The 16,952-nt window shown below is 36.4% G+C and overlaps 1 protein-coding gene across 5 annotated transcripts in view; it reads left to right on the top strand.

Moving 5' to 3' along the window:
* Window positions 1-16,952, top strand: part of ASCC3 (activating signal cointegrator 1 complex subunit 3) — a 439,851-nt gene that overhangs the window by 91,440 nt on the left and 331,459 nt on the right. For 4 of the 5 annotated variants that reach the window (XM_077162486.1, XM_077162488.1, XM_077162490.1 and 1 more), the window contains one exon: window positions 13,526-13,733. In XM_077162486.1, coding sequence (XP_077018601.1) covers window positions 13,526-13,733 — 208 coding nt within the window. Of the gene's footprint in view, window positions 1-6,100; window positions 6,136-13,525; window positions 13,734-16,952 lie in introns of those variants that run through there. The other variant, XM_077162487.1, reaches the window with a different exon arrangement.

Genomic DNA, 16,952 nt, shown 5'->3' with positions numbered 1-16,952 from the left:
GTCTGTCTATCTGCCCAACAATCTATATCAGTCTATTTCATAAACACTTGAGTATAGGTTGTATATGTCATGCTCCTTGAACACTTAATACTCTCATGTATTTCTCCTAAGAACAAGAATATTCACTTATATAATCACTTTAAATATAATTATACATTTTCAAAAAAAATTGTATTGATATAAATCTTACAGTCTACGTCCCATTTTTTTCCATATGTCCCAATAATGACCTTTGGAGCATTTTCTCTTTCCTTGTTAGATCTTATCTAGGATCATGTATTACATTTAATGTCCTTGTGTCTTTAGTTGTGCTCGCTCTCTTCTTTTTTTCTTGTGGGCACATGTTTCTGACATATACTTTCCTATCTCAACCACTCCAAGCAGGCCATTCAGTGGATTTAATCACGTGTGCAGTGTTGTAGTATCCTTACCACCTTCTATTACTAAATATATCCTAGCTCCCTAAGTATAAACCCTGCAACATTGTGCAGCAACTTCATATACCCCTGCCCTCTACCCCTGGTAACTTGTATTATAATTTCTTTTTCTATGAGCTTTCATATTCTGATATTTTCTTTGTAGTTACCATGGTGCTTAAATTTAACCCTGCTAAATCTGTAACAATCTCATTTGATTTGATGCCAGCTTAACTTTAATAGTATACACAAGCTAAGTTCCTGTAATTCTACATCTCCCTGACTTTTATGTAGTTCTTGACACAAATTGCATGGTTATACATTATGAGTCTACAACCTCTGATTTATTATTATATTTTATGCATTTGTCTTTTACATCTTGTGAGAAACAAAAAGTGCAATTATTCGCCAAAAATACAATAGTACTGGCATTTATATTTGCCAGTGTTGTTAACTTTCACAGAGATTTTTATTTCTTCATGTGACTTAGATATGTTGTCTGTTGTCTTTCCTTTCATCTGTAAAATTTTTTTTTTTTTTTTTTGCCCTGGACAGGCTCTGGGAATCAAACCTGGGTCTCCGGCATGGCAGGCAAGAATTTTGCCGCTGCGCCACCATTGCACGGTCCTAAAACCCTTTTTTTCTTTTTTGGATTTTTTTTTTAATTTAATTTATTTTGTATTATCAAACCAAAACAACATACAAACATGAACAGTCTTAACATACAAACATTCCGTGTATGGTGTACAATCAGTGGCCCACAGTAACATCACATAATAGTATTTTCATCACCATAATCATTTCTTAGAACATTTGCATCATTCCAGAAAAAGAAATGAAAAAGTGAAAACTCACACATGCCAGACCTCTTATCCCTCCCTCTCATTGACCACTAGTATTTCCATGTACTCAATAGATTTTAACCTTTGTTCCCCTCATTTTTTTTCTATACCCTTTACCATTCACTTTCATTGGAGTCACTAGTATTTCAATCTACTCAGTTTATTTTAACATTTGTTTGCCCTTTATTATTTATTAATTTTTAATCCCTATGTTTTACTCATCTGTCAGTATCACAGATAAAAGAAGCATCAGACACAAGGTTTTTACCATCACATAGTCATGTTGCTGAAGCCATATCATTATACATTCATCTTCAAGAAACATGACTATTGGAAACAGCTCTACAGTTTCAGGCACTTCCCTCTAGCTTCTCTAATACGCATTAAACTAAAAAGGGGGTATCTATAAAATACATAAGAATAACCTCCAGGATAATCTCTTGACTCTGTTTGAAATCTCTCAGCCACAGATGCTTTATTTTGTCTCATTTCTCTCTTCCCCCTTTCAGTTGAGAAATTTTTCTCAATCCCTTGATGCTGAGTCCCAGCATATTCTAAGATTTCTGCCCCACGTTGCCAGGGAAGTTTACACCTCTGGAGTCATGTCCTGTGTAGAGAGGGGGAGGGTGGTGAGTTTGCTTGCTGTTTGGCTGAGAGAGAGATAGGCCACATCTGAGCAACAAAAGGTTCTCTGGGGGTGAATCTTAGGCCTAATTTTAAGTAGTCCTAATCTACCCTTTGCAGGTATAAGTTTCATATGAACAAACCCCAAGATTGAGGACTTGGCCTATTGATTTGGTTGTCCCTACTGCTTGTGAGAATATCAGGAATTCTCCAAATGAGGAAGTTAAAATTTCCCCTTCTCACCATTCCCCAAAGGGGACTTTGCAAATACTTTTATTCACTGTTCAAATCTCCCTGGAATTTATCGGAACATCTCTCTGGACAAACGTACAAAATCTCATGCCCTATTCAAGGTTTCATGTACTTATTGTGTTCAATTAAACTGTCCATATAAGTTATATTAGGAAATGCCCTAGTCAAAATACAAATTTTGTACCAAATAAACATTTTTTGCTTTAGTGTCACACATAAGTTAAGGTTTTAAAATATGAATGACCATCTATTTTGGACACCCTGCAACATTGACATTCCTTTGTTCTTCCTGATGCAAAAACATTTTTAAATTTGTACATTTAGTCACTATCATTGTACACTCAGCATTCCTAGATTATATATCCCAGTCTTTATCATCTCTCTTTCCTTCTGGTTTCATTTGTGTCCCCAGCCCTCTTCCCTCTATCATTCTCTCATTCAGCTTCACTCAGTGTACTAACATTATTGTGCTACAATTAGGTAGTATTGTGCTATCCATATCTGAATTTTTACGGTCAATTCTAGTGCACAGTCCATATCCCTCCAGCTCCAATTACCCAAACTCTACCCTATTTCTATCTTTTGATGGCCTCTGATTTTAACTGAAGTTCTTCAAGTTCATTCATTAAGGTTAGTTCCTATCAGTGAGACCATACAGTATTTTGTTTCTGGCTAATCTCACTCAGCATAATGTCCTCAAGGTCCATCCATGTTGTTACATGCTTCACGACTTTATTTGTCTTACAGCTGCATAATATTCTATCTTATGTGTATACTACAGCTTGTTTTACCACTCCTCTGTGGATGGACATTTGGGCTGTTTCCATCTCTTGGCAATTGTAAATAATGCTGCTGTTAACATTGGTGTGCAAATGTCCATTTGTGTTCTTACCCTCATGTCCTCTGAATAGATACTTAGCAGTGGTATTACTGGAATCATATGGCAGTTCTATATTGGCTTCTTAAGGAACTGCCAAACTGCCTTTCACAGTGGTTGTACCATTTTGCATTTCCACCAACAGTGGATAAGTGTGCCTCTTTCTCCACATCCCTCCATCACTTGTCATTTTCTGTTTTATGGATAATGGCCATTCTGGTGGGTGTGAGATGATATCTCATTGTGCTTTTGATTTGCATTTCCCCAGTAGCCAGGAAAGTTGAGCATGTCTTTTAGCCATTTGTATTTCCTCTTCTGAGAAGTGTCTGTTCATGTCTTTTGCCCATTTTTTAATTGAGTTAAAAAAGAAAAAATTGAGTGTTTTTTTGTTGTTGAGTTGAAAAATCTCTTTATGTTTTCTGGATACTAGACCCTTACCTCACGTATTATTTCCAAATACTGTCTCCCATTGTGTAGGTTTTCTTTTTGCTTTCTTGACAAAGTTCTTTCTTTGATGCACAAAAGTGTTTAATTTTGAGGAGTTCCCATTTATCTGTTTTTTTCTTCAATGCTCGTGCTTTGGGTGTAATAGGAAATTATAATAGGAAACCACCTCCTATTTTAAGATTTATAAGATGTTTCCCTATATTTTCTTCTAAAAGTTTTATGGGGTTAGAACTAATGTTTAGATCTTTGATCCATTTTGAGTTAATTTTTGTATAGAATGTGAGGTATGGATTCTGTTTCATTCGTTTTTATGTGGATATCCAGTTCTCTAGGCAGCATTTATTGAAGAGACTGTTCTGCCCCAGGTGAGTTGGCTTGACTGTCTCATCAAAGATCAGTTGTCCATAGAGGAGAGGATCTATATCTGAACACTCTATTTGATTCCATTGGTCAGTATATCTATCTTTATGCCTATACCATGCTGTTTTGACTGCTGTAGCTTCATAATATGCCTTAAAGTCAGGTAGTATGAACCCCCCGACTTCATTTTTCTTTCTCAGGATAGTTTTAGCTATTCAATGCACTCTACCCTTCCAGATAAATTTGGTTATTGGTTTTTCTATTTCTGAAAAGTAAGTTTCTGGGATTTTAATTGGTATTGCATTGAATGTATAAATTAATTTAGGTAGAATTGACATCTTAACTATATTTAGTCTTCCAGTCCTGAGCACAGTATGCCCTTCCATTTATTTAGATCTTCTGTGACTTCTTTAGCAATTTCTTGTAGTTTTCTGCAAATAGGTCTTTTGTATCCTTAGTTAAATTTCTTCCTACATATTTTATTCTTTTGGTTGCAATTGTAAATGGAATTTTTTTCTTGATTTCCCTCTAAAATTGCTCCTTACTAGTGTATGGAAACACTACAGATTTTTGAGTATTGACCTTTTCAGTATTTTTGAGTATTGAGTATTGAACAGGTTTTTCGACATATAGTATCATATCTTCTGCAAACAGTAAGAGTTTAACTTCTTCCTTTCCAATTTTGATGCCTTGTTTTCTTTTTCTTGTCTAATTGCTCTGGCTGGAACTTTCAGCACAATGTTGAATAACAGTGGTGACAGTGGATTTCCCTGTCTTGTTCTTGATCTTAGGGGTAAAGCTTTCAGTTTTTCCCCTTTCAAGATGATGTCAGCTGTGGGTTATTCATGTATTCCTTTTATCATGTTAAGGAAGTTCCCTTCTATTCCTGTCCTTTGAAGTATTTTCATCAAGAAAGGTTGTTGAATTTCGTCAAATGCCTTTTCTGCATTGATTGAGATGATTATGTGGTTCTTCTGCTTTGATTTGTTGATATCTTGTATTACATTAATTGATTTTCTTATGTTGAACCATCCTTGCATACCTGGGATGAATCCCTCTTGGTCATGGTGTATAATTCTTTGAATGTGCTGCTGGATTCAATTTGCAAGAATTTTGTTGAGAATTTTTGCATGTATATTCATTAGAGAGATTGGTCTGTAATTTTCTTTTCTTGTAGTTTCTTTGTCTGGCTTTGGTATGAGGGTGATTTTGGCTTTTCATAGAATGAGTTAGGTAGCCTTCCCTCTTCTTCAGTTTTTTTGAAGAGTTTGAGCAGGATTGGCATTAATTTTTTCTTGAATGTTTGTTAATGACTAATTCAGTTTCTTTACTTGTGATTGGTTTATTGAGGTTGTCTATTTCTTCTAGAGTCGGTGTTGGTTGTTCATGCCTTTCTAGGAAGTTGTACATTTCATCTACGTTGTCTAGTTTATTAGCATAAAGTTGTTCATAGTATCTTTTCATTACCTCCTTTATTTTTGCAGGGTCTTTGGTTATGTCTCCTCTTCCATTTTTTATTTTATTTATTTGCATCCTCTTTTTGTCAGCCTTGCTAAGGGTCCATCAATCTTATTGATTTTCTCATAGAACCAACTTCTGGTTTTGTTGATTTTCTCAATTGTTTTCATGTTCTCAGTTTCATTTATTTCTGCTCTAGTCTTTGTTATCTCTTTCCTTTTGCTTGCTTTGGTGTTAGTTTGTTGTTCTTTCTCTAGTTCTTCCAAGTGAACAGTTAATTCCTCGTTTTTTGCTCTTTCTCCTTTTTTGATATAGGCATTGAGGGCAATAAATTTCCCTCTTAGTACTACCTTTGCTGCATCTGATACATTTTTATATGTTCTGTTTTCATTTTCATTTTCCTTGAGATATTTACTGATTTGTCTTGTAATTTCTTCCTTGATCCACTGGTTGTTTAAGAGTGTGTTGTTTAGCCTCCGTATATTTGTGAATTTTCTTGCACTCTGCCTATCATTTATTTCCAATTTCATTCCTTTATGATCTGAGAAAGTGTTTTGTATGATTTCAGACTTTTTAAATTTATTGAGACTTGCTTTGTGATCCAGCATATTCTCTTTGAGAATGATCCATTAGCACTTGAGAAAATGCTGTATCCTGCTGTTGCAGGGTGTAATGTTCTATAAATGTATATTGTCTAGTTCGTTTATTGTATTATTCAAATTCTCTGTTTCTTTATTGATCCTCTGGAGATGTTCTGTCCCTTGATGAGAGCAGGAAATTGATGTCTCCAACTATTCTGGTAATGTGTCTATTTCTCTTTTCAGTGTTTGTCTCATGTATTTTGGAGCACTCTGGCTAGGTGCGTAAACGTTTTTTATTGTTATGTCTTCTTGTTGAATTGTTCCTTTTATTAATACATTGTGTTCTTGTCTCTTTTAATTGTTTTACATTTGAAGTCTGGTTTGTTGGATATTAGTATAGCTACTTCTGCTCTTTTCTGATTGTTGTTTACATGAAACATCTTTTCCCTACCTTTCACTTTCAATATCTGTTTATCCTTGGGTCTAAAATGCATCTCCTGTAGACAGCATATAGATGGCTCCTATTTTTTAATCCATTCTGCCAGTCTATGTCTTTTGATTGGGGAGTTTCATCCATTAACATTTAGCCTTATTACTGTCAGGGCAGTACTTTATTCTACCATTTTGCCTTTTGCCTTTTGGATTTTATATGTCATGTCTAATTTTTCTTCTTTTTACCTTTACTGATAGTCTTCATTTCTTCACTCTTCCCCACTCCTTGCTCTGCTGCCTTTTCCTATCTGTCTCTAATGCTCCCTTTAGTATTTCTTGTGGAGCCGGTCTCTTGGCCACAAATTCTCTCAGTGATCTTTTATCTGAATATGTTTTAATTTCCCCTTCATTTTTGAAAGACAATGTTGCTAGATAATAGAATTCTTGGTTGGCAGTTTTTCTCTTTTAGTATCTTAAATATATCATCCCACTGTCTTCTCACCTCCATGGTTTCTGCTGAGAAATCTATGCATAGTCTTACTGGGTTTCTTTCTTTCTTGCTGCTTTCAAAATTCTCTCTTACTCTTTGACATCTGACGTTCTGATTAGTGAGTGACTTGCAGTAAGTCTATTTCAATCTCTTCTGTTTGGAGTACGCTGCATTTCTTGGATCTGTAATTTTAAGTATTTCATAAGAATTGGGAAATTTTCAGTGATAATTTCCTCCATTAGTTTTTCTCTTCCTTTTCCCTTCTCTTCTCCTTCTGGAACACCCACAACCTGTGTAATCGCGCACTTCATATTGTCATTCAATTCCCTGTTTACCTGCTCATATTTTTCCATTCTTTTTCCTGTATTTTCTTTTTCTTGTCAGATTTCAGATGGCCCATCCTCCAGTTCACTAATCCTATCTTCTGCCTTTTGGAATCTAACATTATAGATTTTTATTGTTTTTTCATCTCTTCTGTTGTGTCTTTCCTTCCCATAAGTTCTGTGATTTGTTTTTTCAGACTTTCAATTTCTTCTTTTTATTCGTCCCTTGCCTTCTTTATATCCTCCCTCAGTTCGTTGATTTGATTTTTGATGAGATTTTCCATGTCTCTTTAAGCATCTTGATTAATTATTTCAACCCCTTATTTCATTTGAATTGTTGGGCCATATCTTCAGTTTTCCTTGTATGATTCATTATTTTTGTTTGGCGTCTAGACATTTAATTTCCTTAATTAGTTTATTCTGGAGATTGTTTTCACTTTTTTACCTAGGATTTTCTTGCTGGATGACTTTCTTGTCTATCTGTTCTTTGACATTCAGTTTAACTTATTCTAGACCTCTAGCTTAGGTTTTGATTAATAGATTTGAATTTTTTTCAGTTCTTCCTTTTCTTTTACCTGCCCTGCCTGTATAGTGCCTTTTTTTCCCCCTTAGGAGGGGCTACTTAAGTAATATAGACTCCAGTCAGATTTTCTCAGACCAGACTGGTCTTCTCTCAGGAGGAAAGAGTCACCTGCATCAGTTATCCCTGAGGAGGAGACCCTGCAGGTTGAAAGAGTTTCCTATGAAGCCTCTAGATTGTGTTTTTCTTTTACTGCCCAGTATGTGGCGCTTGTCTGTCTATGAGTCCCACCACCGTAAAGTGATGCGGTACCTTTAACTTCAGGAGGCTCTCCTTGCTGGGTCTTGGTGGAAACAGAGGAGAGGTTGTAGTCTGGCTTTAATTGCTTCAGTTTTCCAGACCCTGGGGTCTGAATTCCTTGAGGGAGGGATTCCACCCGAGCTGGGCCCCACCCCTTTCCTTGGGAAGGCACAGCCTCCAGAGAATTAGTTCCTTTAATCTGACCACCCTGTTTGCCTCTCAGACAAGCTTAATGCCACCCTTGCCTGGCACAGTTAGAGCCTGAGAAGGCTTGCAGTTCTGTGCAAAGAGCAGTCAGGGCTTAGAAACATGCCACAAAATAGAAAAGAGAAATGATCCATTTCAGAGCAGGACCCCTGTTCCTCAAGTTTGCCAGTCAAGAGCTTAAGTTGGTAAGTTGCTCTGTGTATCTCTATGTCCTGTGTACCCCCTCCTTTCTTTCAGGACCCAGACCTTTTAAAATATTTTGTGCTGTCTGATCTGAAAAAAAAAACTGTTTTTTTGTTGTTGTTGTTGTTTGTTTTGTTTCTTTTTATGTCAGCCCTACCCCCTCTGGGGCATGGCAAAAACCAGCAACCTTGGCTTTTACTCCATTTACAGCTGAGCTGGAGGTCTATTTTTAGCAGTCAGAATTTGTTAATTAATTCCACATTTGGAGATTGGCTGATCTCAGCCCTTTGCTGTTAATGAAGTCTCTTTCTTGTCCCCTCTGGTAACCAGCCTGTTGAGAAGGGTCACTGTCCTCTTTGGCTTGGGGGATCACTGTTCTGGATGGGATCGCAGCTCATCTAGCTTGTTCAGACTGGTTTATGCAGTGTGTTTGATGAGGCCCCAGCAGCTGGTCTGTACTGTTCCTGGCTATTTACTAGCTTCTCTGGAGGACAAACTAAATTCCACATCTCACTAAGTTCCCATCTTGGGCCTGTCTCTCCCTAAAACTCTTTTTAACATCTCTTGTAGGGCGAGTTTAGTGATGATAAACTCCCTTGGCTTTTGTTGATCTGAGTTGTCTTAATCTTTTCTTCATTTTTGAAAGATGGTTTTATTGCATATGGAACTGTTAGTTTGCAGTTTTTTGCTTTCAGCACATTAAACATGTCATCCCATTGCCTTCTTGCCCCATGATTTTTTATGAGAAATTGGCACTTAATCTTACAGAGGTACCTTTGTATTTGACATTTTGTTTCTCTCTTGTGGCTTTCAGAATTCCCTCTTTATCTTTGGTATTTCATATTTTAGTTATAATGTGCTCTGGTGTAGGTCTAGTTGGGTTTATCCTGTTGGGAATTTCTCGAACATTTTGCGTGTGTGCATTTATGTCTGTCATTAAATTTGTGAAGTTTGCAGCCATTATTTCTTTAAATATTCTCTCTGCATCTTTCTCTCTTCTTCTGAGACTTCCATAATGCATATATTGATATGCTTGACAATGTCCTACAGTTTACTTAGGTTCTGTTCACTTTTCTTCATTCTTTCTTCTTCTGCTAGTCAGACTGAATGATTTCAATAGTCCTATATTCAATTTCTTTGGTTGTCTTTTTTTTCTGCCACCTCCAGTCTGCTGCTGAAATCCTCTAGGGAATTTTTTACTTCTATTACTGTGGTCTTCTGCTCTGTTTGGTTCTTTCTGTTCATAATTTTCATCTGTCTGTTGATCTCCTCCCTGAGTTCTTCTGTCATTCTCTTCATTTCTTACAGTTCTTTGTGTTTGTGTTGGAGTAGAGGGTGAGCAACAAAGAAATGGTTTTCATAAGGTTTTAAACTTTGTCTGAGATTGGTAAAAATGTTGCATTTCTTGAATCTGTTTTTTCCATGTTTTCCTTTAGCTCTTTGTATTTAGGATCATGTTAAAAAATTATTTTTCTCATATGTTCCAGTCTAGTCCTCCTCACTGATGATTCCTAATGCTTTAATCTCCTCCGTTACATGGATTATTGCCTCCTCTTTCTCTGTATGTTTTGCAATCTTTTTTTTAATTAATTTTTAAATTTTTTTAAAAAATATAACAAACACAAACATTCTTAATTTATGATCATTCCGTTCTACATTGTGAATCAGTAATTCACAATATCATCATATAGTTGCATATTCATCATCATGATCATTTCTTAGAACATTTGCATCCATTCAGAAAAAGAAATAAAAAGACAACAGAAAAAAATTCATACATACCATACCCCTTACCCTTCCCTTTCATTGGTCACTGGCATTTCAGTCTAAATTTATTTTAACGTTTGTTCCCCCTATTATTTATTTTTATTCCGTATGTTTTACTCGTCTGTTGATAAGGTAGATAAAAGAAGTATTCAGACATGAAGTTTTCACAATCACATAGTCACATTGTGAAAGCTATATCATTATACAATCATCTTCAAGAACCATGGCTACTGGAACACAGATCTACATTTTCAGGCAGTTCCCTCCAGCCTCCCCATTACATCTTGACTAACAAGGTGATATCTATTTAATGCGTAAGAATAACCTCCAGGATAACCTCTCAACTCTGTTTAGAATCTCGCAGCCATTGACACTTTATTTTGTCTCATTTCACTCTTCCCCCTTTTTTGGTCAAGAATATTTTTTCAATCCGTTGATGCTGAGTCTCAGCTCATTCTAGGATTTCTGTCCCATATTGCCAGGAAGGTCCACACCCTTGGGAGTCATGTCCCACGTAGACAGGGGGAGAGCAGTGAGTTTGCTTGTTGTGTTGGCTGAAGAGAGAGGCCACATTTGAGCACAAAAGAGGTTCTCTTGCGAGTGACTCTTAGGCCTAATTTTAAGGAAGCTTGACCTATCTTTTGTTGGGTTAAGTTTCATATGAACAACCCCCAAGATTGGGGGCTTAGCCTATTGCTTTGGTTGTCTGCACTGCTTGTGAGAATATCAAGAATTCAACTTGGGGAAGTTGAATTTTCTGATTTTCTCACCATTCCCCCACAGGGACTTTGCGAATACTTTTTTATTCACTGTTCAAATCACTCCATGTTCTAGTTTGCTAGCCCCCGGAATGCAACACACCAGAGACGGATTGGCTTTTAATAAAAGGGGATTTATTTTGTTACTTCTTCAGAGGAAAGGCAGTTAACTTTCCACTGAGGTTCTTTCTTACGTGGGAAGGCACAGGATGGTCTCTGCTGGCCTTCTCTCCAGGCTTTTGGGTTCCATTCAACTTTCCCTGGGATGATTCCTTTCTGCATCTCCAAAGGCCTGGGCTGAGCTGCGAGTGCTGAGATGAGGTATGCTGAACTGCTTGGGCTGTGCTACCTTGCGCTCTCTCATTTAAGCACCAGCAAATGTCATTCATTGTAGCAGGCACAACTCCTAGCTGACTGCAGATGTAATCAGCAACAGATGAGGTTCACGTACCATTGGCTCATGTCCACAGCAACAGAACTAGGCACGTTCACCTGGCCAAGTTGACAACTGAATCTAACTACCACACTCTGGGATTTATTGGGGCATCACTCTGGACTAACCAACAAAATTTCATGCTGGATTCAAGGTTCCATGTACTTATGGTGTTCAATTAAGCTGTCTACATAAGTTATATTAGGAAATACACTAGTCAAAATATAAATTTTGTACCAAATAAATAAACATTTTTTGCTTTAGTCTCACACATAAGTTAAAATTTTTAAATATTAATTACCGTCTATTTTTAATACCCTGCAATAATGACATTCCTTTTTTCTTCCTAATGCAAAAACACTTTTACATTTGCATATTTAGTCACTATCATTATATACTCTAGGCATTCCTAGATTATACCATCTCAGTCTGTATTGTCTATCTTTCTTTCTGATTTCTTTTTTTTTTTTTTTTTTTAAAGACAGAGAGAAGGAAGGAAGGATAGAAGGAAGGAAGGAAGGAAGAAAGGGAAACATTTTTAAACATTTTCTTGTTTTATTGTATTCTGTTTCTCCGTTTTTGTTACATGGGCTGGGGCCGGGAATCGAACCGAGGTCCTCCGGCATAGCAGGCAAGCACTTTGCCCGCTGAGCCACCGCGGCCCACCCTCTTTCTGATTTCTTTTGTGCCCCCAGCCCTCTTCCCTCTGTCATTCTCGCATTCAGCTTCATTCATTATTTTAACATAATTGTATTACAGTTAGGTAGTATTGTGCTATCCATTTCTGAGTTTATACAATCAGTCCTGTTGCACAGTCGATATCCCTTCAACTCCAGTTACCCAATATCTTACCCTATTTCTATCTCCTTATGGTCTCTGTTACCAATGAAATTCTCCAAGTTTATTCACTACTGTCAGTTCCTATCAGTGAGACCATACAATATTTGTCCTTTTTTTTCTGGCTAATCTCACTCAGCATAATGTCCTTAAGGTCCATCCATATTGTTACATGCTTCATAGCTTCACTCTGTCTTACAGCTGTATAATATTCCATCATTTGTATATACCACAGTTTATTTAGCCTCTCGTCTGTTGATGAACATTTGGCTGTTTCCATCTCTTCACAATTGTAAATAATGCTGCTATAAACATTGGTGTGCAAATGTCCGTTTGTGTCCTTGCCATCATGTCCTCTGAGTAGATACCTAACAATGATATTGTCTGGTCCTCCTCATTGATGATTCCTAATGTTTTAATCTCCTCTTTTGCCTGGGTTATTGCCTCCTCTTTCTCTGTATGTTTGTAATCTTTTGTTGAATCAGAATACTTTAATATTTTGAAATGTTATCACCAGAAATTAGACTCTGTGGCATCTGTTCCTTAAGCATGTGTCCAGTTACTTCAGGTAGTATTATGATAGAGCTTTCCTTTGATGCCAGGAACTTAAAAACAAAGAAATAAAAAGTTAAGAAAGAAAACACTTTTTTGGGCTTTGTTAATACAATGAATTTAGAGACTAGCTTGAGGCCAAAGCATAAGGCTCTGCCTGATCCTTAGTGAGCTTATGTCTTGTCTTGGTCATGCACAGTAGCCCTAGGAATTCCAATTACTCAGATACAAATGTTCTCTCTTCTCTAAGCAGTAGTTTTTTTGGTCCTGTAGCTGCTCATACCTTATACCAGACAGGCAGCCATGATTTTACTACTCTCCCACAGCATGCTGTAGGAGAGATTGGTTACTGCCTCGTGTGCAAGTTCTTGGTTGGTGAGTCCCTCCAGTCACCACCAGACATGCGTGACTGCCCAATGACAGACAGATTGTATGTTGCCATAATGTGCATAAGGGTTACTCTCCTCCCTCTGGAGCCAGAACCAGGGTCTCCCATTAGGAATGTGAACTGACTTTGTACCAAGCTGGTGAGGGGATTGGGAAAGACACAAGGTCATACTGCTTTTAAGTAGTTTTTTTCTTGATTTGGCTCTTGCCCTCTTTTTGCAGTCATTTAACTTTTATAAAGCTTTGAAAAGATGTTTCTGCTAGGGGTTAGTCAGAGCTTCTGTTGGGGGATGGAACCATTAAGCTTCTCACTGTGCCACCTTGGTTGCCGCTTAAATGTACCAGTTTTTAAAAATTACTTGTTATTTGTTAGAGTATTCTGTTTTGTGTTTACATGGTGGGTAGAGGGTGGGCAACAAAGAATGATAAATGCTGTAAACTGTGAGATTGGTAAAATGTTTCTTAAATTTGCATTGTAGACAATTGCAAAAAAATTTTAGGAGAAAATGCTAAACCTAATTATGGTTGTCAAGTCACTATCCATTCTGAACAAGAAAAGCAGTTAATGAAACAATATCGCCGTGAAGAAAAAAGAATTGCCAGACGAGAAAAAAAGGCTGGAGAAGATGGAGAAGTTTCAGGAGAAGGACTGATGTGCTTTGATCCTAAGGAATTACGGATGCAAAGGTAATAAATGCCAAAAACTGACAGATTCTTCTGCTGTAATTGCTACTTTTATGTATCATTATCATTTTTTAGTTTAGGTTTAGCATTTTAGATGATTCTTCTAGTAATGTTTTCTAGAATAATAGAATTTCGTTGCATGAAAACCTAATTTTCTGGCTTAAGAAAGCAGTGATCTGTTTACTTAGCATATTTGTGGTTGCATCCACATAGGTGAGAGATTTCTATGTAGAAATTATAGAGGTAAGCTGATTTTAGGTTCTGTGCACAATGTCTAAGTTAAGATTTGTGAAAAGCCTACATAAATTGATAATACTTCTGTTTTCTTCCCTTTCTTAATGACTTCATTTTCCCATGTTTTTTAGATGTGGAAAAGGGAAAAATGAAATAAAGACAGACGTTATTACACCTAGTTCTTTAAATATTGAGATCCATTTTCATAAGAGGGATTTTTACTTATTTAAAAAAGTCTTTGGATCGAGGAAAAGAAAATTGTAAATAACATTTAACATTATCTAAAAATAGTGTTGACTCCTGTTTCTAGCCCAGAAAATTTTAGAATTGCTAATATCTTCCTTTGTTTAGTTTTTTTTGCTTTTAGAATGGAAGGCTCTGTGAAATATTATTATTATTTTTTTTTGCATGTTTTTTATTAAAGAAAACAAACAATACACTTCGAACCACCAAAAATGGATCCATACACTCATTGTAAAGCCTGTGTTTGTGTGCAGTTTTTCATAAACCAATTTAAAATTAAGGCAACAAGGAAAAAATCTACACATTTGGATAGCAAAGTTCTTAAAATCTAAGTATTAAAAATTCACGAATTTTTTTTTTATTAATGAAAAAAAATTAACTACCACAACATTTAGAAATCATTCCATTCTACATATGCAATCAGTAATTCTTAATATCATCACATAGATGTATGATCATCATTTCTTAGTACATTTGCGCCCATTTAGGAAAAGAACTAGCAAAACAACAGAAAAAGATATAGAATGATACTATAGAGAAAAAAATAAAAATAATAATAAAAATAAAAAATATATAAAAAGAACAAAAAACACAAACAAACAAACAAAAAACTATAGCTCAGATGCAGCTTCATTCAGTGTTTTAACATAATTACATTACAATTAGGTAGTATTGTGCTGTCCATTTTTGAGTTTTTGTATCTAGTCCTGTTGCACAGTCTGTATCCCTTCATCTCCAATTACCCATTATCTTACCCTGTTTCTAACTCCTGCTGCTCTCTGTTACCAATGACATATTCCAAGTTTATTCTCTAATGTCGGTTCACATCAGTGGGACCATACAGTATTTGTCTTTTAGTTTTTGGCTAGACTCACTCAGTATAATGTTCTCTAGGTCCATCCATGTTATTACATGCTTCATAAGTTTGTCCTGTCTTAAAGCTGCATAATATTCCATCGTATGTATATACCACAGTTTGTTTAGCCACTCGTCTGTTGATGGACATTTTGGCTGTTTCCATCTCTTTGCAATTGTAAATAATGCTGCTATAAACATTGGTGTGCAAATGTCCGTTTGTGTCTTTGCCCTTAAGTCCTTTGAGTAGATACCTAGCAATGGTATTGCTGGGTCGTATGGCAATTCTATATCCAGTTTTTTGAGGAACCGCCAAACTGCCTTCCACAGTGGTTGCAGCATTTGACATTCCCACCAACAGTGGATAAGTGTGCCTCCTTCTCCATATCCTCTCCAGCACTTGTCATTTTCTGTTTTGTTGATAATGGCCATTCTGGTGGGTGTGAGATTATATCTCATTGTGGTTTTGATTTGCATTTCTGTAATGGCCAGGGACATTCAGCATCTCTTCATGTGCCTTTTGGCCATTTGTATTTCCTCTTCTGTCTGGTAGGTGTCTGTTTAAGTCTTTTTCCCATTTTGTAATTGGGTTGGCTGTCTTTTTGTTGTTGAGTTGAACAATCTCTTTATAAATTCTGGATACTAGACCTTTGTCAGATATGTCATTTCCAAATATTGTCTCCCATTGTGTAGGCTGTCTTTCTACTTTCTTGATGAAGTTCTTTGATGCACAAAAGTGTTTAATTTTGAGGAGCTCCCATTTATTTCTTTCTTTCTTCAGTGCTCTTGCTTTAGGTTTAAGGTCCATAAAACCGCCTCCAGTTGTAAGATCCATAAGATATCTCCCTACATTTTCCTCTAACTGTTTTATGGTCTTAGACCTAATGTTTAGATCTTTGATCCATTTTGAGTTAACTTTTGTATAGGGTGTGAGAGATGGGTCTTCTTTCATCCTTTTGCATATGGATATCCAGTTCTCTAGGCACCATTTATTGAAGAGACTGTTCTGTCCCAGGTGAGTTGGCTTGACTGCCTTATCAAAGATCAAATGTCCATAGATGAGAGGGTCTATATCTGAGCACTCTATTCAATTCCATTGGTCGATATATCTATCTTTATGCCAATACCATGCTGTTTTGACCACTGTGGCTTCATAATATGCCTTAAAGTCAGGCAGCGCGAGACCTCTAGCTTCGTTTTTTTTCCTCAAGATGTTTTTAGCATCGGGGCACCCTGCCCTTCCAGATAAATTTGCTTACTGGTTTCTCTATTTCTGAAAAATAAGTTGTTGGGATTTTGATTGGTATTGCATTGAATCTGTAAATCAATTTAGGTAGGATTGACATCTTAACTATATTTAGTCTTCCAATCCATGAACACGGTATGCCCTTCCATCTATTTAGGTCTTCTGTGATTTCTTTTAACAGTTTTTTGTAGTTTTCTTTATATAGGTTTTTTGTCTCTTTAGTTAAATTTATTCCTAGGTATTTTATTCTTTTAGTTGCAATTGTAAATGGGATTCGTTTCTTGATTCCCCCTCAGCTTGTTCATTACTAGTGTATAGAAATGCTACAGATTTTTGAATGTTGATCTTGTAACCTGCTACTTTGCTGTCCTCATTTATTAGCTCTAGTAGTTTTGTTGTGGATTTTTCCGGGTTTTCGACGTATAGTATCATATCATCTGCAAACAGTGATAGTTTTACTTCTTCCTTTCCAATTTTGATGCCTTGTATTTCTTTTTCTTGTCTAATTGCTCTGGCTAGAACCTCCAACACAATGTTGAATAATAGTGGTGATAGTGGACATCCTTGTCTTGTTCCTGATCTTAGGGGGAAAGTTTTCAATTTTTCCCCATTGAGGATGATATTAGCTGTGGGTTTTTCATATA

Source organism: Tamandua tetradactyla, chromosome 5 (genome assembly GCF_023851605.1).
Source record: "Tamandua tetradactyla isolate mTamTet1 chromosome 5, mTamTet1.pri, whole genome shotgun sequence".
In the NCBI taxonomy this organism is placed as follows: domain Eukaryota; kingdom Metazoa; phylum Chordata; class Mammalia; order Pilosa; family Myrmecophagidae; genus Tamandua; species Tamandua tetradactyla.
Note: the sequence above shows the minus strand (reverse complement) of the source record. Positions and strands in the feature narration are given on the sequence as shown.